Source organism: Talpa europaea, assembly GCF_964194135.1.
Source record: "Talpa europaea genome assembly, chromosome: 7".
Classification (NCBI taxonomy): domain Eukaryota; kingdom Metazoa; phylum Chordata; class Mammalia; order Eulipotyphla; family Talpidae; genus Talpa; species Talpa europaea.
Window position 1 is genome coordinate 37788677 of NC_140074.1, and position 22737 is coordinate 37811413.

Genomic DNA, 22737 nt, shown 5'->3' on the forward strand with positions numbered 1-22737 from the left:
TCTGTTTCCCTTTGCAATGTGGCATCTCTTTCCTATTCCTGTGATTCTCTCACACCCCATTCCATGTCATCCCCTATACCCCTGGCCTCAGCAACTCTGAATTTGTGGTTACCCCCAAACATTCCAGCTTTTCCCCACATATTCATATACACTTGTCTTTTTATCTGCAATACTCTTTCTGTTATTTCCCTGTTGTGCCTTCAGGTCTCAGCTTAGATAGTGCTCACTAATATTTAACCACACTGTAGAAAAGAGCTGTTTTGCTATCTCCCATCCCAACTAGTCTTTGAGTTTCTTTAAAAGTAGAGACTGTATCATATATTCCCAGCATCTATAACATTCCCTGGCATATTGTAGGCACTCAAATCATTATTTTATAAATAATTGAACAAAGTGAATAGAATTTTCATCTAATACCAGCATTTCAAGGATTATCAATGTATTAGTAAAGGTGACACTTTAAAATATAACATGCTTTATCAAGTATGATTAATTTAAAATGGTTAGTGCCTAGAGGCATATTTTCTTTCTATGTGAAACATCTCCTCCAATCAAGGAAAATACTAGCTGGTGTTCAAGTTTATTTTTTCAAATTTGAGTCAAGCTACCAATGCAACAATCTTTTAAAAAATCTCAAATTTTCCGGAAATATTAGCTGCCATAATGTTGAAACTGAAATTCTATACCCAGATAATGTATCTAAAGTACTAAAGCATAGTTTCCTGAACAGAACATAATAGAATGTTAAAAAATCAATTGTTCCAAGATTTCAGAACAATCATGCATTCGTTCAGCAAGCATTTGATCAATAGGTTTTTTTCCCCACATTGGCTAATGGATCAAAATGAAACCTGTGACTGTGAATACAGTTTTGTACTTGTTTTGTTTTGGTTTTCCCTAGAAATGTCATTGTAATAAATATCAATGTGGAAGATTAAAAAAAAATGAACACCTATTATGTATCTAGCACTATGTTAAGCAATAATAACATAGCAAGCATTTTTTAAGTTAATTCCTCCTTCAGTAATTTTTATAGACTGTGTTGGGTTAGAGATTGAAACATATAACAAATTTATAAGTTAATAAAGCAATTGCTAAGAGTTTTTGCATACACTGCTGTAAACACACAGAAATAAGACCAATTCTTCCATAAGAGAATTTCACAGAAAAAAGTATTTATACTAAATCCTCCAAATATACGCTGGTGTTCATTAGGAAGAGAGGCAAGAAGTCATACCATATACAAAGGCTCACGGCTTACAATGATAATGGTAGTTTCTGGGAATGGCAGATAGGTGAGCTGAAAAGCAATATAGTCTAGTAGAGGCAGTTGAGTAGGAACACATAGGGTAGGAAATGGACACAGAATGCCTGTTGCCAAACGTGGCTTAGACAATGACAAATCCAGGAATTTCTGTAGCGCAAAAGAAAGTAGCAACTGAAACCGTATTTGAGATTATCTGATCAAAAGAAGTCCATCTTTCAAGATTATCTACTCAAAGGCAGTCCTTGAGGTAAATTTCTGCAAGAGTCAAGTCTGTATCTACTAAGTAAGGTTCGCATAATTCCTTTAAAGAAGAAATTCACTATTTAAGACAATAGTAAATTATTTCTTGCGGTGCTCTGGCAGGTGTTTCTTTTTGGGTCCCCTCTGCTCCTTATTATATGTGATGCTGATAGTGAACAGTTGTTTGTTGATCATCTAGAATCTTGGCCTTCACTCTGTTGTATACACCAAGTACAGACAGATTTCTGAACGTCTCTCCCTGTTCCTTGGTACTGCCAACATTCTTTCAATCATAGCTATTCCTCAGTTTAAAGAATTAGTTTTAACCTAAGAACTATTCTGTAGAAAAGCAATTCTCAACTCTTTTGGTCTTAAAGCCATACCTTCTTTTTTTTTTTTTTTAATAAATTTTATTGTTATATTCCCCATACAATTGCAGCCCCCCATTCTGACCCCAATCCCTCCCCTCCCGCCCCCCTAAAAGTGTCTCTGGTTCATAGTTTTTTGTTGATTTTGATTTTCACTTTCTTATAGTTATTCATTTTCCTGGTCCCTTATTTAAGTTTTCTAGATTCCTGCTATGAGTGAGACCATCCGGTATTTTTCTTTTTCTTTTTGGCTTATTTCGCTGAGCATGATCCCTTCCAGCGCCATCCATGTTGCAGCAAATTGCATGTGTTTATCTTTTTTGAATGCTGAGTAATATTCCATGGTATATATGGACCACATCTTCTTGATCCAGTCATCTATTTTTGGGCATTTGGGTTGTTTCCAAAGCTTAGCTATTGTAAACAGTGCTGCTATAAACATAGGGGTGCAGGTGTTCTTTGGAATTGATGTTTCTGTGTCCTTTGGGTAAATACCTAGGAGTGGAATTGCTGGATCATATGGAAGCTCTATGTTTAGTAGGTCCAGAAATCTCCACACAGCTTTCCACAGTGGTTGGACCAGTTTGCACTCCCACCAACAGTGCAGAAGAGTTCCTTTTTCTCCACACCCTCGCCAACATTTGTTGTTGCTAGTTTTTTTAATATGTGCCATTCTCACTGGTGTAAGATGGTATCTCATGGTAGTTTTGATTTGCATTTCCCTGATGACAAGTGATGTTGAACATTTTTTCATATGCCTGTTGGCCATTTGCATTTCCTCTTCAGAGAAGTTTCTTTTAAGCTCTTCTGCCCATTTTTTGACTGGATTATTTTCTTTGTTGTTGTTGAGACTCATCAGCTCTTTGCAGATTTTTGTGATCAGTCCTTTATCATTAGTGTTGGGTGCAAAAATGTTCTCCCAGTTGGTGGGGTTTCTCTTTGTTTTTGTTATTGTCTCTTTTGCTGTGCAGAAGCTCTTTAATTTGATGTAGTCCCAGCTGTTTATCTTTGCCTTCACTATCACTGCTTTGGGTGATGTGTCTGTAAAGATGTCTTTGATGTGCAAATCACGTAGTGTTTCGCCTATATTTCCTTCTATATATTTTATGGTTTCAGGTCTTATGTCTAGTTCTTTAATCCATTTTGAGTTGATTTTTGTGTTTGGTGTGAGGTGGTGGTCAAGCTTCATTCTTTTGCATGTAGCGACCCAGTTTTCCCAGCACCATTTATTGAACAAACTTTCTTTGCTCCAATGCATATTCTTTGCTCCTTTGTCAAAGATTAGTTGACCATAAATCTGTGGGTTTATTTCTGGATTTTCTATTCGATTCCATTGGTCTGTATGTCTGTTCTTGTTCCAATACCATGCAGTTTTGATGATTAAGCCATACCTTCTTAAAAGCTATTGAGGATCCCAAAGATCTTTTACTTACGTGGGTTATCTCTATTTATAATATATTAGAATTTAAGATTAAGAAAAAGCTAGGATATTATTCATTTTTACAAGGTAGCAATTAAAAAATCCACTGCATGTTAACATAAATCAATTTTAATAAATAGCAGCAAATTTTAACAAAAAACAAGCTATGAAAAATAATCATATTTTCCAAAACAAATAATTTAGTGAGAAAAGTGGCTTTATTTCATAGTTTTTTAAAACTCTAATTCTGGCATCATTGGAGACATCTGGATTCTCTCATATGCTTCTGAATTCAGTCTGTGGTGATATGACAGGTCATGTAGCATCTGGAAAACTCTACATTCGTGAGGGAATGGGATTAAAAAAGACAACTATTGAAATTATTATGAAAATATTTTAAACATTGCATACCTTGAAAACAGCTCTGGGGGACCCATAGTGATCCTCATGATGTATTTGAGATCCTCTGACTTGTTAATATATGATATTGAAAGATGAGAATGGTGGGTTTATAAAAGTCAGCAGAGAAAGCATTAAAGTAAAAGCCAGTGTGCTGGTGATTACTGCAGACCTGTAAAGCATGTGTGACCACTATTTGATAGGATGGTGGGGAATTTAAGGAAAACATAACTTTATCGTCCACTAATTTGCCATTAAAATCAATTTTTATCTGTTTCAGAATATTCTAAAATTTCTTCCTTCAAGGGAAAACAAACTCTAGTGTTATCTTTCTTTTTCAACCTCACTTTGACCAGAAAATGGAATGTTTGACAGCTAGGAAGTGAATCACCAATTAAATAACATAAGAAAAACACTAAGGGGCCTCCCCGGTGGCGCAGTGGTTGAGCGCTGGGTTGCAAAGCTGCCTGCAGTCTCTGCAGCGCCAGTTCGATCCCTGGTCACCAGGCGAGGGTCCCACATGGCGCGCAGACCTTTCCTGCCACCCACTGCTCCCCTCGGCAGTGTGCTTCAGTCCTTCTGCCTGCTCTGCTACCCGCTCTGGCTCTGATGAATTCTCTCACCCTCCTGCGCTTCTGACTGTACCCAGTGCTTGTATAAATAAATAAATAAATCTTTAAAAAAAAAAAAAAGAAAAAGAAAAACACTAGGGGTTTCACTCTTCCTAGCACTATGGATGATCTTGAGCAACTTTTCTCCTCTCAGTTTCTGGACCTATGAAAGGGCTTCCTGCCATCTGAAAGCCATGTGGGTAATTTGAGATATGGCATGTTATTTAGCCCCCTACAAAAGTTATTTATCATGATGATGGTATTATTATAAAACTGTTGTTGGTACACACAAACCTTCCCCTTGTTTAAGTGAGGGGGCACCCCTCTATTCTTCCCTCTTGTGTATGTCCCTAAGTTTTTTCCTATTTAGTTCTTGCAAGCTGCACATGCAAACACGCAGGGGAGCATACAGTCTAAGTTCTGGGATCCCATCATCAAACACGATTATTCTAATGCCTCTGCTGTCATGTTATCCCTGTATACAAATGTCTAAAGGAGAAGAGACACTGCCAAAAACAAGTTCAGGGGAAAACATAAACAAGCGTCAGCTTCCATTGCCCCAGTTCTCCAAGGGAATCTCTAGCAGTGTTAGGCCACAACTTTTTGCAGCCAAGAATGAGTATAAATGGGGACATGAGGCTGAAGCTTAAGCAGCTCCCATTAGCATATCATAAATAAGGTCACAGCCATCAGTGATGTGATTGATGGTGAAGTACATTTGCCTTGGTTCAGGTTCCAAACACACTTCTAAAGTTGTACAATGCTGTTTGGACAAAGATGGGGAATGAATTATACATCTGACGTACCCATGACCTAGAAAAAACTCAAAGGGCAGGAAACATCAGTGAAAAGTCACCGAAAGGAAAAAGCAACCAGAAGTAACTTGGCTAAATCGGGTAACCAGAGTACAAGATTAAACATTGGCATATTTAGAAATTCCCAGTCCCAGTTAATAAAATTAGGGTCATGTGAATTCTCCGTGTGTTTACCAACCCACCCAACCTCCTCCTAGTGCTAGGGAAGAATTGCCTAGAGAATGAAAAATAATTCTTAACCAGTAAAACATTTGAATTTCACTTCAAGTAAGATTTCTGGAGAGAAATTTCAACTCAAATTTATTCCAGAATATTCTATGTCAAATCCTATTAAGTAGATAAAATTCCCAAAATACAATTTCTTCTCCCCTTTTCCATGTATATATGACAAGCTTCTTGTGTTCCACTCAAATAATGGCTAAAATATTAGTTAATAATAGGTGAAATATTCATTTGCAAAATAAAATATTGGTGGGATTTTACAGTAAATATATTTGTCTCTCCCTTTTCCTTCCTGTCCAGCTTTGAAGGCCTCACCTTCTAAGAAACGATGCAATTCCATCGCTGCCCTGAAAGCAACCTCACAGGAGATTGTGTCCTCAATTAGCCAGGAATGGAAGGACGAAAAGCGTGATTTACTGACTGAAGGGCAAAGCTTTAGCAGCCTTGATGAAGAAGGTAAAGGCTTGTAACTTAAGAAAAACAAAAAAGCTCTTGTGATTTTTATTTATATAAATAAAATTATGTAAATAATAATCGGTGGTAAAAGAAAACTAGAAGATACTAAGATATTCACAAAAGAAAATGTCTACAGTCCCATATCTAAAGATTTACAAATATTAAAATGTTGGTGTTTTTACTCTTAGCTCTTGATCTATATATATTCATTCAAACACATATATTACATATATATATACACATTACTTATACACACCTGCATGTTAACAAAAATTTAGTCAATTTGTTTAGGTCTTCTATAATGAATTTAATAAAAGTTTCTTTATTTTTCCACTGGCATGTCATATATACCTACTTTTTGTTAGATTTATCCCTTGAATGAATATAGAAATAGAGACAGATATATTTTTTCTATCTTTTCAAACACTACCTTTTGAAGATTTGGGTTTTCTGGCTATTTGTTGCTACTGCCTAGACCTCACATCTTTTTTTTTCTTTCTTACTTGCTGGCTGTGACTTCTGGTACAATGATAAACAGAAGTGGTGATTGTGGGCAGCCTTGCCTTATCCTGATTTTAAAGGGAATGTTTCTAATGTTTTACTGGTGAGGAAGAAATGTGCTACATTTGATACCCAGAATCAAGTCCAGGAAGCTCCTTTTTATTCCTAGTTTACTAAAATTTTTATCAAAATTCATATTGAATTTTGGCAAATTCCTTTCTCTGTTCAGTTGACCATTTATTTTTTTCCTCCTAACCCTTTAAGTGGTATTTTAGATTTTTTAATCAGTGTAATCCTTTTTAAATCCCAACATTTCCTAAAATTTCTTCTACTCCCTATAGAAGATTAGATCTCTTCTCTGAGTTATGAATATTCTCTTTTTCTGAGGAAGGATAGTTCTTGTATAAGCATTTTCATAGGCACTTATAAAGAATAAATAAGAGTTTTCTCATTTTTTTAAAGGCAGTCTTGCTGTTAAATGTCAGGAGCCATGGATACTGTTCAAAGACATATATGGCTCAAAAGAGGTTAAAGTGTTGTCTGTGAAGCACTTTTTTCTGGCTCTTAAAACATCTAAGTCCTTAGATCTAAATTGAGAGGCCCCAATACATGCATATCCTAGGGAGGGGAAGGTGGATTCCCTGTCTATTTATACATTTGCCAATCATCCTTTTAATTGCTGTTGAATTATCTTCTTAAAGCTCCTAGGAGCTTTTATACCATCTTTTGAAACAGTAAATCACTTATTAGGTTTTTAAAAGAACATTCATAATGTCATTTCCATAAGCCATTTTGTAAATTAATGCAATTTTCTTTCTGTTTAACCTGTTTGTAAAAGCTATTTTACATGTCTGCTTCATTCAGAAGAGCAAGTTAATTCATAATTTAATTTGCAGCCTGATATGTCAAATGAATGCTTTTGACTCATTTAAATTAGTGTAGATCCTGAGGCAGCATTTACTACTGAGATTCATGAGCCTGTGTATTGATTTTGTTACCCAGCACTGGGATCCCGACACAGACCGGACCTGGTGCCTAGCACTCCATCACTGTTTGAAGCTGCTTCCCTGGCGACCACAATTTCATCTTCTTCCTTATATGTCAATGATCATTATCCACATGACAGAGCTACGCTTTATTCAAACAGGTAAGACAACGCTATTTAATTACCAGCCCCTGTTACCACATCAACATCACAGCTGCACCAGCATCTCCAGATGAGGACACGCTGTCCCTAACAACCAGGATGTGGTGTGTCACCTGCCCCGTAAGTAAGAGAGAGCAAACATGATTGATATTTTCTGCGTTTAAAAAGTACATCTGATTTTTATTTACAGTTGATATATCATAGCCTATAGACATTATATACTTGCATCTATGGAAGAAAACAAATTTTTGTCATATTTATTTCAACAATTTCTTATGGATCGATTTTTTTTCAGCAAGCACTCTTGGTTCATATTGCACAGGTAGCTGCAAAGATATTTTAATATTCATTTTCTATATGAGTGACCTTAGTGACTACGGTAGACAGAATAAATCCCTCCAAAGTTGTCCATGTCCTAGCCCGGGAACCTGTGTCTGTGTTGCCTTGAATGGTAAAGGGGACTTGGCCAGTGTGATGAAGGACCCTATGAGAGCAACAGATCCTGAATTATGCAGGTGGGCCAACATAATCTCTGGGTCCTTCCAGGAGGAAGACAGGTGGCTCAGAGTCAGAAATGGTGATGAAATGCCAAAAGCAGAAATGAGAGAGAGAGAGATTTGAAGATGTAACACTGTGAGGGTGGTTTTGAAGGCAGGAAAAGGGAACATGAGCCAAGGAAAACTCTAGAAGTAAAAAAAAAAAAAAAAAATGTCAAGGAAATAGATTTTCCCCTGCAGTCTCCACAAAGGAACACAACTCTTCCAACACCTTGAGTTTTAGGACTTCTTACCACCAAAGTGATAAAACATTTGTGTTGTTTAAGCTACTAAGTTTACAATGATTTGTTTCAGCAGCAATAGTAAACTAATATAGTGACTCCAGCATTTAACATGAATTTGAGTATTGGGCTGAGTTATCTTAAATAGAAATTTAATTAGTTATTTGACATTTTTCCTTTTTAAATGTTCAATACCATTGGTTCTAGTGATAGATAATGATATCATCTTTACAAAGAAATCAGAATGTTAGGGGAAAAAGGATGTCCTAAAGCTAATTTCATACAGGCTTTGTGGACTCCACCCCAACTCCAGACCAAAGCCATCAAGACACTGGGAACTACAAATCCCATCACCACCAAAGGGAAGGTGGCTGGAACGTGAGGGTGGGGTTAAGCAGCCAGGTTTGGTATAAAACCAGACACATGGGCTTTGGGGGATTCCCTTTTTGGCTCGCCACCAGCTTAAGCTCGGGCAGCTCTCGGAGTGCCTTTGGGGTTTCCAGGTCGGCAGATCGGGTAGGACGCATTAAAGACTTTATTTCCCTATTTTCTCCCTGAGTTGTACATTTCCTCATTTCCCTTTCCCTTGTAAATAAACCTTTTATTAACCTTTTGTGTGTGCCTATAGTGGAGTATTAATAAGTCCCTTTTAAGCGCACAGCCAGGCAACCCGTTTTATATCAGGGTTGCTCTGTAACAAGAATACTGTGGGAAAAACTTACTTTTTTTTTCTAAAATGCTATAAGGTAAAATGCTATAATGTTACAATGGCTGCCATATCGCTAGGCAGAATTTGGGGACCACTGTTGTGCCTATGGTCCATTGTGGACCAGAAGGTCATTATGTAGTGCATATACTGTAAGCCATTTTCTATCTCAACATCCACAGCTTGAATCAGTTCCAGAAAGAAGACTCAATATAGTTCATTTTTACTATGTGCATTTTCACAGATTGGTTTATGAGGCAGGTAGGGCTTGATAACTGGACCTGAGGTGGTCATTCTTTTTTGTACTGTTCGTTCTCATCTAGCTACAAGATTAGGTGGGAGTAGGTGAGGCAGCCCCTATAGGTTTAGAGAAGAGGAACAAATAGCAAGGCGAGCCTCAAATCTCTTGTCAGGCTTCACTTTGAATAGCTCTTCTCTAAGAGCCAACACATTAGGCTCTGATATAAATGATTCAACTCCCCTAAACTGTAAAAGCAATTTGGTTAGCGTCCTTAGATTATAAAAACTTGAAGTGACTTATACCTAAATTAACATGTACCTTGAATGGTCAAATTTTTTATGTAAATTACTCAAGCAATGGTTTTTCCTGTCTGTCTGTACAGTACTGCTAAGCACAGTTCTTTTGCTCTCAGATATAAATAGCAGCTAAAAAGATGGCTGGAAAGTCACAGGAAGTTCTTTGCAAGGTCAAAAATAATTCTCATGTGAAGCTGTGGTTATTTCTTCCAATTTACTAATGTTCTAATAATCAGGGGCATATCATTGGATGTGCTACTAAGTTATTCGCTGAAACTTTCAGCACAAAAATGCAAATGTGGGTTTTTCTATATTTTTCTTGGTGGCTGTCATTGTGGTTGTATTTAAATATCCTCAGCCAGTGGGTATTCAAACTCCCAGTATTGGCAGAAGGCATTACCATGTTCATAAAGTTTCCCCAGGATCAAGCACTGACTCCAGTCCTTCCTAGCCAGTTTGGGAGCCTTCTCTGGGTTGTGGTATAATCCTTGATACTTTTATTTATGATAACACTGCTTATCATATATATGGATGGAGGAAAAATCAGTGTCATCTCTGTACTTTTTGTCTTTTTGGAGTGAATTGTTTTAAACTCTTTTTTGGCAGTTCATCTCCAAGCTGCAATTTAATGTCTTATATTTAGCTTCAATCTAGAATCACTTGTAAGAATAAGTACTATCTTAAACAGAAAGGAATTTGATACAGAGAATTACGTGCTGGCAAAGACTTAGGGAGTGGGCTTCAGGCTGGACTTTAAGAAATCACTCCCGGGACACCCTCAGAAATGGCCCACCTGTAGCCCCACAACTAAAACAACCCAAAGAAAAGCATTTTGGTGAACCCAGAATGTCCCTAAAATAAGCTAACATTTAAAAATCAAGCAATTTCACTAAAATATCCAGAATATTTAGAAAAATCAGAAACTTTGGTACCACTTGGCTCTATTGACTCCTGGCATTTTTCAGCTGGAGGGAACAGCATGGGCCCCTCTCTGTTCTCAACAGATACCTTTGGGACATTTCTTCTTTTAGCCTTGAAGTCAAAGATTTGCCTCCAATTCTAACCACTGCTTTAGGACTAGAAAATCCTAAGGAGACAGGCCATAAATATACTAAAAAAAACCCAAAAGAAAGATAATAGCATGAGAACTCCAAGGAATCAATATCCTTATTTCCCCACCCATCACACCCAATTCTAATTATTCAACAGGGAAACCTTACCAGCAAACTGATAAGAAATTGACATATTTTGTTTCTATCTTTTTTCCCTTTAGAGCTCTTCTAGTCCTACATGCTGTTTCTTGAGGCAATAAATAGACAATATTCTATGTCTCATCTGGTCTACTAAGTTTTATAAACTAATCCACAGAGCATAGGGGGGACAATGCATTAAGTGTGGATGTTATCATTCACCCTAGATTTTTCTCTTATCTATGGCTCTTTTTTTCTATTTTAGCCATAAGCATCTTTCCACAATTCACCACTCAATTTTTTAGACATGCAAATAGGAGCCATTCCCAAGAAGGTTAGAGATCCATTATCTTACAGATTTGTCTGAGATAAGGAAAGAGAACTGCAAGGCATGTACATTAGGAGACATAGCAGAGACCACTTAGCATACTATGGGGGTTTAACCCAGTAGGAACACAGATCCCTGGGGGCCAAGCCTCATGTTCTTTCTACTATACCACCCTGTCATCGTGGGCTCCAAATACCTCTGGCCATATACTTGTGTGTGCTATGCATGAAAATTTGATTGACTGTTTTTTGCCTTAATGTGAATTCTGGCCCTGTGTGTGAGCCAGTGTTTGGCTGCCTCATAAAGTATTTTTTATAAGCAAAGTGATAGGCTTATGCTAATCTACTAGTGGTGTTTGTTCTACAAGCCACTGCCTAATTTTGCTTATTAAAAAAATTCATGGCTCTGGGAACTTTTCTGTCATAGTACATCCTTCAAACCATCAATAATAATCTAAGTATAATAATAGCTAAGTATAATAATAGCTAATAATACCCTTATCTAGGGTCTGTATTAAGTGCTTTACATGTATCAAGTTATTTAATTCTCACAGCAGCCATGTAAGGTTATTGTTTATCCAGTTTACAGATGCAGAATGCTTATCATTAGATAACTTCTCCAAGGTCAATGCTGAAAAGTAGGGCCTTGATTTCTACCCACATCACCAATGTAGAACATAAGGCATGGGCCTCAGCTAGTCCACACTGCCCTCATCCATATTGTCACATCTGGACAAGATAATTTTAGAGGAGATGTTTAATGAAATTTCAGTAACATCCACACATGTTCTTTTTCCTTAGCTGTCTTGCCTTTTCTTTCCCCATGTGATTTTGAGTGGGGATTTTTCACTTTCAAAGATATTAAAGACTGAGTGTTCAAGCCCTAAAAATATAATGCATTAATTTAAATTCAGAAGACTGAAATAGCTATTTCCTCAAGTTTTTACTTTCAACTCTCTAGTTGTACTCTACATCATTGCATGATCACTGAGACAAGACTTTTGGTAGATGTTTCTGCTTGATTTAGAAAATCCTGTATCTTCTGTAAACTAGTAAGATTAGTGGGAACCTTTATGACTTACAAGATGAAAAAAGTTACAAGAACTTCCTAGTCATTCCAGTTCTCTAACTGTAATCTCAGAAAAGGGACTGCGCATGCCTTACCTTGTCTGCCACGGACATGGCAGCTACCTGCAGTGCCTACACACCTGCCCGGGACTGTGCCAGTCTCTGCAGCCTCCTGTTGATGCTGAATATTGAATCTGATCCCTCCAGATTGTGCTTTCATGCCTCTTAATCTGATTACTCCTTCCTTGCAGGCAAACCTTCCTACCAACACCACCCCTACCCCTGACAAGGTCTTTTTCACTCACTGTCACCATTATAAGCCACAGAGCATAAGCCCTTCAAACTTCCAGTTCCGGCAATCTAGCATGTTGCTTTACCTTAAAATGCCTCAATTTCCTCAATTGTAAAATGTGGATTATTGCACTACTGCCCCAAAGGATTGTTATAAAGATTAAATGAAATAATAATTAGAAAGCACTTCTTATACCTCCTGGCACATAGCAAACACCATCAAAGCATTTACTAAAATAACCCAATGATCCCAGGCCCTGACACCTGGCATTTTCCCCCTTAGTTCCACCGTATGGGACAAGATGTCTTTGCTTTTGGGCAAAAAGTCATCACAGAGTAGTTAGTCCTCACTTAACTGTCATTGGTAGATTCTTGAAAACTGCAACTTTAATGAATAATGTCATTTCGTTTATGATCTGCTGGGATTTGTTTCTTCTCATCAATGTTAGGGTGAAACATTGTTTAAGGAACTGCTGTATTTTATTAGTCAGAGTCCAGTCAAGAAAACAGAAAAACATTTGGAATTTCAAAGAGAATTTCGTAAAGGAGATTGCACACAGAGTGCAGGGAAGCTGGCAGAAAAGGGAGGGGGTTGTGCAGAAGCTCAGTAGAATAACTCAGGAAGTGGCTCTAGTGCTAGCCCTGCCATGTGACTGGACCTGCAAAAGAGGGCCGCACCTGGAACCCTCTGCCATTAGGTGCAGGGACACTGGAAGAGGACCTCACACGAAAGCTGGGAGGGTGGCAGGGACTCAGCTACCTCAGAGACACCATCCAAAGGAAGAAAACCTAGGGAGAAGGGAGCCAGAGGCTTCTCTCCTCTCACCTTCTGTTCTCTCCAGGGTCCTCAACTGGCAGCCCTAGCAAAGGAGACCAAGAAATGTAGTTTGTCAACTCTTGGCCCCGCATTGCAAAGTAAATTTGAAACAGGATATAGAACAGCCACAGTACAGCACAAAGTAGATAGATGTGAGATATTTTGCAAAATAGAACTACAAAGATCAAAGCTTTCCAATGGTAAAGGATGCATGCAAGAACAAGAATCAACTTAGACTCTTAGAAAAGGAATCATAGAACCAGTTTATTACCATGCCAACATAGCAGTAGTATGTAAAGTAGCTGTAATTTTACTTTAATGATCTGTGCAATTAGAGACGTCAGTGTTTACCAACAAGTCTGTCTGACAGTCAATCATACTTTCCCTGGCACTGCACTACAGTAGATGCTGGTTATAAATACTCATGAAAATGTCCTAGCTGATACCAAACATGTGGCTTGATAGAAATGTTCTTTGGTCAAGAATTTCACAAAGAGGTTCGTAAGTCTGGGGAACCCAGGTGTGATCACCTCTGTTACAGCAGCAGGCAGAGTTTGAAGGCAAGACAGCTGTCACTTATGCCCTAGCAAAAACTCTTTTCTTGAACAGTTAGCGCCTCACCCCGCTCCACATCATCAGCTGATTATAACTCTGGATATCCAGTGGGGTGTGATGTGGGTACAGTATTGTTTCCATTTTTCTTATGGATTTAGTAACTTTTCCCCAGCGTCCAGAAACTAGGTCACCAAGCAAATGATGACACATGTTGGGGAGATATAACACACCTCAGGATACTGAAGCAGAAACCTACCTTGTTAACCCTGCCTCTCAAGACTGTCTCATTTTAAGAATTAGGACCATTTTAGGCATTCTGCAATTATAGGGGAACTTAAGGGGGTTATCACTTCTCTCTCCGATTGTGACCAGGACACCTGCAGGGAAAACTGGAGCCTGATAAAAGCTTCATAATATGCCTGTTAGTTTAGCTTCCCTTCTCCAACCCCAGCAAAAGCAAAAACAAAACACACACACACACACACACTCTCTCACATTCACACACACAATGAATTACATCACATTGTGGGATTTTACTAGATGCCTTTTTTTGATGAATTATAGAATTACTTGTGAAGTGATTAGTTTTTCAAATTATCCCTCATATATTTCTGCATGGGCAGGAAATTAAAGTGAATTTTTGAGGTAGCTGACATTTTATGATTCATTTTATGACATTTATTTAATTTTGGATTCAACATTAATTCAAAGAATACTCACTTTTTTGATGGATTGTTACAAGGTATTATTTCTAGGTGCTTTTCATGTATTATTAAGTTTTTTTTAATGGATCCAATTTATGGATAAATCATATTGTCCAAAAAAACCCAGCAAAATATTGGTCAGTCTTTGGATATCCTAACTTACCAAATAATCTTATATCCATTTTCTCCAAGTTCTAGCACCATAAACTACTACTCTGTACTTTCAGGCCTTAATGTTATATCTCTGGAAGAATGGTTTGATGGAGGTAGATGTATTTCTGTAGACCCTCCCTTATGCTCAGCCCTCCTTCATTGTCCATCTAGAGAAATGCTTCTCAAATGATAATTGATTCCTACATCTGGACTTCAGCATAGCCCTCATGGAAATCTATGCACACTGGCATTTAAGAAAAAAGTTCTTAGGAGTTACTCCTCTATTCTTACTGAGAAGTAAAATAATTACCTTGCCTTGTGGTCTAGCTAAATACAGAGATGGCTTTGTTCAAGGAATTGAGTGGATACAGCACCTAAGACCTGAAATATGAAACCAGAGCAAAGTGGATGGGTTTGCTGATGACAGTGTGGTGATAGGACCTCAGTTCCTTACTGTACCCTCAAACCTACCCAGACTTACCCTAAGTAAAGCCTTCCTTGTGCTGAAGGCATTTAGGTGAGCCACACCTCTGCTAAGTACTCCAGCCTGTCCTACGTGTACTGCCCAGCCCAGCCCTCTAACCCTAGGCCAAGCTACGTTTCTGCTCAACAGTGTTCTTGACCACTGATTCACCCTGTAGAAATCTTTGGCCAACCAAAGTCATCTTCTTTAGGAGCCCATGGACTTCACCATTCTCTCACTGGTTAGAGCCCAGTTTGGTCCTCTCAAACCCCTTGAAGCCGCCCGCTTCCCTTTGTCAATGTGATTTGTCTCCATTTCATGAGTAGTAAGTAGTTCTACCCTTTGGTTACGCCATCCGTACATATTCAAATTGGCACCTTTTGAATAGCTCCACATGGCACCTGAGTAGCTCCACATAGGGCAGCACCAGAGCCTCGGTCACATCCCTCTGGCTGCAGTGGCTTCTCTTTGAGTGCCCCCTTTTGGCCCACCATCACATTCCCTTTTGCCTTTTGAGCCCTTACCGCTGCCCATCACATCCAAAGAAGTGGTAACTGCCAGGGTCTGAAATCCTAATGGGTGAATTTCCAGGTTTGCTCTATCAGTTCCCTCCTTCCCTCCTCCACCCAGAGAGGCTCTGGTGCCAGACTGCCAGAATCACAAGATTAATTCTGCTTTTCAGATATACACAAAGAGTAACAAACCTAATCTAGTCCATGTCAAGAAAAAAATTAATCACCAACATCCTCCATGTAATCCTTCTGTTATCTATGGAATTATCTCTCCAGTAGCCATCTCTACCTCCCTGTAATTTAGGTGACTTGTTGATCTTTGGGGTAATGATTTTGCCGTGGAATTCCATAAACTTAAACTTGCTGCCTAGGACTCATTAACTTTAGAGAAACTAACAGACTCGTTGTGGACTGAACACCCAAGACCCGCTGAACTCATCAACAAAACCAGCCTCTGTGCTTTTAATTCAAGGTAGTGTGGGTGTCAGGTTAGGTAAGTGCAATGAGAGAATTAGGGACCAATGATAAAAATCTCAAATCAGAATAATATTAATCCAAAATGTAATTATTTAATAGCCTGCTTTCAAGGATAAAGTAATAAAGATGAAATATATACTGGTGTAAAGGAACACATTTTTTTGCCAGCCATATTAAAAACTAGTCTTTGGAAGGTCACAAAAGAACTTTAAAATGACTAGACTTGTTTTCTCAACAAAGGATTTGGAAAAAATGAAAATGTCATCCTGATGGCCATTTGGAGAAAATATATGTTAGGAGTTTCTGCCTTTCACTGTTTTTCATCACGCTAGAAGAGTGTGTCTGATTGTTTAAGCACTTAGTCTGAAAAAAAAATGTTTTATCTTTTATTTATGTGTGAGTGCAGCTGAATTGGTGCCCTAATAATTCTAACTGCCACTAATGGCCATTTGTTTGTCCTCACTGAGTTGTAACAGGTGCAAAGCAGGCATTCCAAGGCCAAAGCAAAGCAAATTTGTGAAATGGATCAAGTTGTTACTTCTCTGCTTTTCCCTGCCTACCCTCCTATTGTTTTTACAATTCCAATTGCAAACTCACCCTAAAAGAATCACAGAGCTCTGGAGATGGAAGGGTCTTTATGGCATCTTGTCATCCAGCCCGTTTATTTTAAATATTTTTTTTAAGATTTTCTTTATGCATACAAGACCTGAGGTACAGGCCAGAGGTGCAGGGGGTAAGAGGATTCACCAGAGACAGAGTGGGAAGCAGAACAGGCAGATTGACTGAAATATACTGCTGAGGGGAGCAGCGGGCAAGACAGGAGAGGTCTGCTGCACCATGTGGGTTGCTCCCTGGAGGGGGATTGAACTTGTACTGCAGTGTCTGCAGATAGCTTCACAGCGCTGTGCTCAACCAACCCATGCGCCACCAGGGAGGCCCTTTATGCAGAAATTTTGACTGTGCGGGGGTTGGGGGGCCCAACCCTGTATTGTTTGAGGGCTGGCAACAGTCACTGCATCTGGCTTGTGTGCAGAGAGGTGGTTGCGTTCACCGCCCAGGCACCTTGAGGTGGCAGAGCACCTGTTTGCTCTGGTCATTCAGTCACAGGTGCCGCACTACAGTTAAGACAGATTTCAAATGCATTTCCTTTCCTCAGTGACATTAGAACAAGGGGATCCCACAAAAAGCCCTGTCACTGTGATCTCTGGAGAACTAGGGAACTGGATATTTTTGTTGAAGAGCATATAGTTCTCAGATATAACTAGAGTGTGGCACCTCCTTGCCAAGACAGGAAGGAAGGTCACCAAAGAACTGCCCCAGAATGAAATTATTGCTTGAATTCTGAGGGCTAGTGAGAGCTCCACGTTTTCATAGTGCTTATCTAATGATGTTTATAAATTGTTTTATTATATCAATATGGAAGATAATTTTTGGAAAGCTGAGGTCAAGCTACAGTTAATTAATTTCTATCATTTTTATGGTAATATCCAAAGCACATGTATTGGATGCCTGTTCATGTAGTCTGCAGAATACTTGCCGATATTTTATTGAATGCACCTGTCAACCTTATATGGTAGACACGGGGAAGTGGTTTAAAAAGGGATTACTTAGAAACATACATGACAGGAAGCTAAAGAATTCAATTATTACCAAGGTCATTGTTCATTCAAACCTAAAATATAATAATTTCACCCATAAAATGAACTTGTAGATGCTAATGACTATTTCCTCTAAACTCTATAATTCTTCAGTCATTATGAATATATTCTCAAATGCATCATTTGAAAGCATTCCTATTTTTGGATCTCATGAAATGTGACTTTAGTCAAGTAGGAAGTATCTCCAACTAAAAAGAACACATCATTAGATAAGCTTTATAAACATCATTAGATGAGCACTATAAAAACATGGAGTTCTCACTAGCCCTGAGAATTCAAGCAATAATTTCACTCTGGAGCAGTTCTCTGGTGACCTTCCTTCCTCTCTTGGCAAGGAGGTGCCACACTCTAGTTATATCTGAGAACTACATGCTCTTCTAAAATAGCAAATAACCCTGTCCGTGGATTCAAATGTAATTTAAATTTTAATTATTAAATATGTATATTTTTTACACTATTGTTCAATTTTGTACAATATTTGATTTCTCCCCTCAGGTGTAATTCCCATAAAATACCCACCACCACATCACCTGTGAACTGACACCATAGTCTCTTGTGCTCTTCCCTCCTGTTTTGACCCTTCTCCCTCCCCCTCCCTGTTTTATGTCTTGGATTTATAGTTTGCCTGCTCTTTATCATCTTTTTTTTTTTTTGACCCCTGTTCAGTTTCCCTATATTCCTCCTATAAGTGGTATCATCCTATGTATTTTTTTTCTTCTGACTTATTTCATGGAGCAGAATCCCTTCCATCTCCACCCATGTTGCTGCAAATGACATGAATTTATCTTTTTTATTGCTGAATAATATTCCATTATGTATATATATCACATCTTCTTGATCCAGTCATCTGTTTTGGGGCATTTAGGTTGTTTCTATATTTTAGCTATTGTAAATAGTACTACAATAAACATAGGAGTGCAGATTTCCTTTCGAATTAATGTTTTTGTGTCCTTTGGTTAGATTCCTAGGAGTGGAATTGCTGGGTCATATGGTAGCTCATAGTAATTTGAGGATCCTCCACACAGCTTTCTATTGTGTTTGGACCAGTTCGCATTCCCACCAGCAGTGTAAGAAGGTTCTTTTTTCTCCACATCCGCACCAACATTCGTTGTTACCAGTTTATTTAAATATTAGCTATTCTCACTGATGTGAGGTGATATCTCTTTGTGGTTTTGATTTGCATTTCCCTGATTATAGGTGATGTTGAGCATTTCTTCATATACCTGTTGGGTATTTGCATTTCCTTTTTGGAAAAGTGTCTTTTTATCTCTTCTGCCCATTTTTTTTGACTGGATTTGTTTGTTTTGTTGAGTCATGTGAGCTCTATGTAGATCTTTGAAATCAGTCCCTTATCAGTTGTATGGAGTGCAAATATTTTCTCACAATCAGTAGGGTGTCTCATTGTTTTGGTTATTGTCTCTTTTGTTGTACAGAATCTTTTTGATTTGATGTAGTCCCAGCTCTTTATCTGTTCCTTCGTTTTCTTTGTATGTCATGGAATGCTTTGCCTATGTTTTCCTCTGTATACTTTCTGGTTTCAGGTCTTATATTCAAGTCTTTTATCCTTGTTGAGTTGGTTTTTGTGGACGGTGTGAGGTAGCAGTCTAGTTTCATTCTTCTGCATGTAGTGAAGATGACATAGTTTAGGCTTAGGTTAGTGGTTCATGCATACTTTCATGTTGCTAGAGACTATGTAATTTCTTACGATATCATCACTTCACAATGTAGAAACAAGTCTATTAGTTAGAAATGCTTTTAGCCCAGCTAACAGAAAATTTATTGTTAAGCACACTTAAACTAGAACTTTCCAATCTCTATGGTAATTGTGAGCCACAAAAAGAGGAACAGAGATATTCATCTCTTCAATGTACAGACTTATGAGGGGGACTTGGGCAGCTGGAGTCCCCAGGCTCATTCACCTCAGGTGCCAGCAGTCTCCTCTCTGTTCCCAAGATGCAGATCAAATATTATCATGTCCTATTAATGCCATGACATTTAAAAAGGTTGGGCAGCACTGGCTTAAAATAAAGGACATTTGTCATTTACTTGTTATAAATTCAGAAGCATGCAGCCCGGGTGTGTGTAGATGCCCAAGGACATTTTTACGGATCTACTTTCTTTCCTTCTTTCTGTTCTGTAATCCTCCACTCCACTTCTTGTTTTGCTTCACTTAACTGTTGCCCCATGGTCACAAGTTGGCTGCCACAGCCTCAGACATCATGTTCTCTCTTCAGAGAGTCACACAGGAAGAAATAGAAAAGAGCAAAGAAAAAAGGAGGGTGTTACTCATTGCAGGTCTCTATTCTTTTACCTGGTGGCTAGGAGGACTAGTGAGAGCTTTCCTACTTGTGCCCCAGTAGCACCCTCTTAACAGGTTATCGCCAGAAGTAGTCACATGACCACCTCCAACTGCAAGGGAGGACAGGAGGAGGCCTACCTCCCCTGAGATAACTTATCTCACTACCCAGCTCAGACTTGGGATTATATTAGCAAAGGCAGGGAATAGAGCAGTTGTATAGGGAACAGAGTCAGTGTCAAGCACAACCTGGAAGGGAAAATCCAGGGTTGTTATTTAATAAGATTTTCTACCCCCACGATCATTTACCCCTAAAATTAAAAGCCACCTCTATGGAAATGGATTTGAAATAGAGCAGCCTACAGAAAAGAGAAAGGCTTTACAAATCTTGGTCAAAGAAATTTAGTTTTCTCAGTATTCATTTTCATTCCCAGCTATCAAAGCAGCATTTATGATTTAGTAGCTTTGAGTTGTAGAACTAGGTATGAGTTTTTTGCCTTTTTCTTCTACTTAATAGTTTACCAATTTGTTTTATCATGTGTTATATTTATAATGAAAATGGATGGATATTTTAAATTATTTTTTATATTAAATGGACTCTGTAATATTGTGTGAAATGTCTTAAGAGTTGCACCACAGAACTGGTTTTAATTCATTTTTGTCTTTGTCTGTTTACTCTATTTTCTCTGTGTGTGTGAGAGAGAGAGAGAGAGAGAGAGAGATTTCCTCAAACTTCATATGATCTCATTAAATTACTGCTATTACATTTTTACTTTCTAAGGCCTCTTGTTTTTTTTTTTTTTAAGTATCATACTTTTTTTTCACAGTTACATGAACTTATCTGAGTATGTAGTTGGTAGTTGCAAGTTGGTATCTGCATTATCACAGTTTCCTAGTGGTTAGTTTTTGTTTTGTTTGTATTTTCCATCTCTGTCTTCTATAATAGTGGATTTTCTCTCACTTCTGGTAACCCTTGGTTGTCTGCTGATATTTACGAGTGTGTCACTGCAAATCCATGGAGACATAAAGTGTATTTGCTGTTACCTAGTGGCGGGGTTGGGGACGATGGACAGTGACTGTTCATGGTTGCTGTTTTCTTTTGGAGTGATTAATATGTTCTAAAATTAGTTGTGGTGATGAAACTATCCCAAAATTATTTGCAGTAATAGTTGCACAACTCTGAATATACTAAAAACCATAAGTGGCTCAACTGACATTTGTGTAATGTCTCAGTAAAAACCATTGGGACACCTATAAGATGATTAATGTTTCCGTGTGTACCTGAGGCTTCGTATTTGTGGGTTTCACTTAGAGGATCATCTGACTGAGCTATTTACTTGGGGGAACCTCTAATATCACCGTCTTTGTCTTTTGTCTTGAGTTGATTAGCTTCCCCAAGAAAGACTCTGTCAACCTCCCCTAGCCTGGAGGATAAAGGCCTTCTGCCAATATTCTGGGCACTGAGTGATGGAAGAAGGCTGTCTCTGAATTGAGCAAGCTCACACCTACCTAATATCCTAGTCTTCGGTACGGTCCCTTAACCCTCCACCTTGCCTAGGAATACCTAGCCCAGAGACCCTCTTTTTACCCTCTAAAGAGAATAAATGTCTATTTCTTTTGGACAGGATTGTGAAAAGGCAGTTTCCCAAGGTAGGGCACATGGGGAGACAATCTGACTACTTTTTATTTTTATTTTTTTAAAGATTTATTTATTTTTATACAAGAGTTGGGGTATAGGCCAGAGGCGCGGGAGCGTGAGAGGATCACCAGAGACAGAGTGGGGAACAGAACAGGCAGACAACCAAAATACACTGCTGAGAGGAGAGGAGGGTGTGATGGGAGAGGTCTGTCACACCATGTGGGAATCTCCCTGGCTGTCCGGGAATCAAACCGGTGCTGCAGAGGCTGCGGACAGCTTTACAGTGTGGCACTCAACCCACTGTGCCATCAGGGAGACACCTGACTACTTTTTAAACATACTTACCTTACCTATTCCCCTACTGACACAAACATATTCACACTCTCAGAGACACCTGGTACTTTAATTCCTGAATTTTTTGAGGGTTCTGTAAATTAGGTTGGTTCTACACAGTTTCTATAATTTTATGAGTCTTGGGGTAGGAAGCAAATATGAAAGTGTAAGTTTTCACCATCTTTAACTGAACAGAAATACACATTTTGCCTTCTTCAAGAATGCTAGGTCATACCTCTCCTGTCTCGCCTGCTGCTCCCCTCAGCAGTGTGTTTCGTCAGTCTGCCTGTTCTGTTCCCCACTCTGTCTCTGGTGAATCCTCTCACCCTCCCGTGCATCTAGCCTGTACCCAAGCACTTGTATAAATAAAAAAATAAAATCTTAAAAAAAATTTTAAAAAAAGAATACTAGGTCATAACACATGTATTATTGAGGCTGCTTTGTCATTTAAAATGCTAATTTAGAAATAAAAAAAAAAAAACAAGATAAACATTTGCTCCTGGACAGAATACTCCTGTGCAGAATCCAAATATTTTGGGACATTTCTCCACTGTCAAAGGAGGAAAAATTATTTTTCATATGCAAAGAGAAAAATAAATCTTTCCTGAATTCAGAGAAGCAGTTATAAGTGCATTCAAAATCATAAGGTTTATGATAAACTAATTTAAAATAAATAGATTGAAGTAAGTTTCTGCCCAAGTCATGAAGTATTTCCTTATCTTAGCAAGTTCTCAAATTCTGACTACCTCATAAAGATTAGATTGATTTTATTGTCATTAATACCAGT

General features: G+C 38.4%; 1 protein-coding gene across 1 annotated transcript in view; it reads left to right on the forward strand.

The window, feature by feature from the left end:
- Positions 1–22737, forward strand: part of PIP5K1B (phosphatidylinositol-4-phosphate 5-kinase type 1 beta) — a gene marked incomplete at both ends in the record, with an annotated part of 172474 nt that overhangs the window by 116745 nt on the left and 32992 nt on the right. Inside the window, 2 exons of the mRNA XM_084237780.1 lie at positions 5643–5798; positions 7302–7446. Of these exons, the coding sequence (XP_084093906.1) occupies positions 5643–5798; positions 7302–7446 (301 nt within the window). The remainder of the gene's footprint in view (positions 1–5642; positions 5799–7301; positions 7447–22737) is intronic.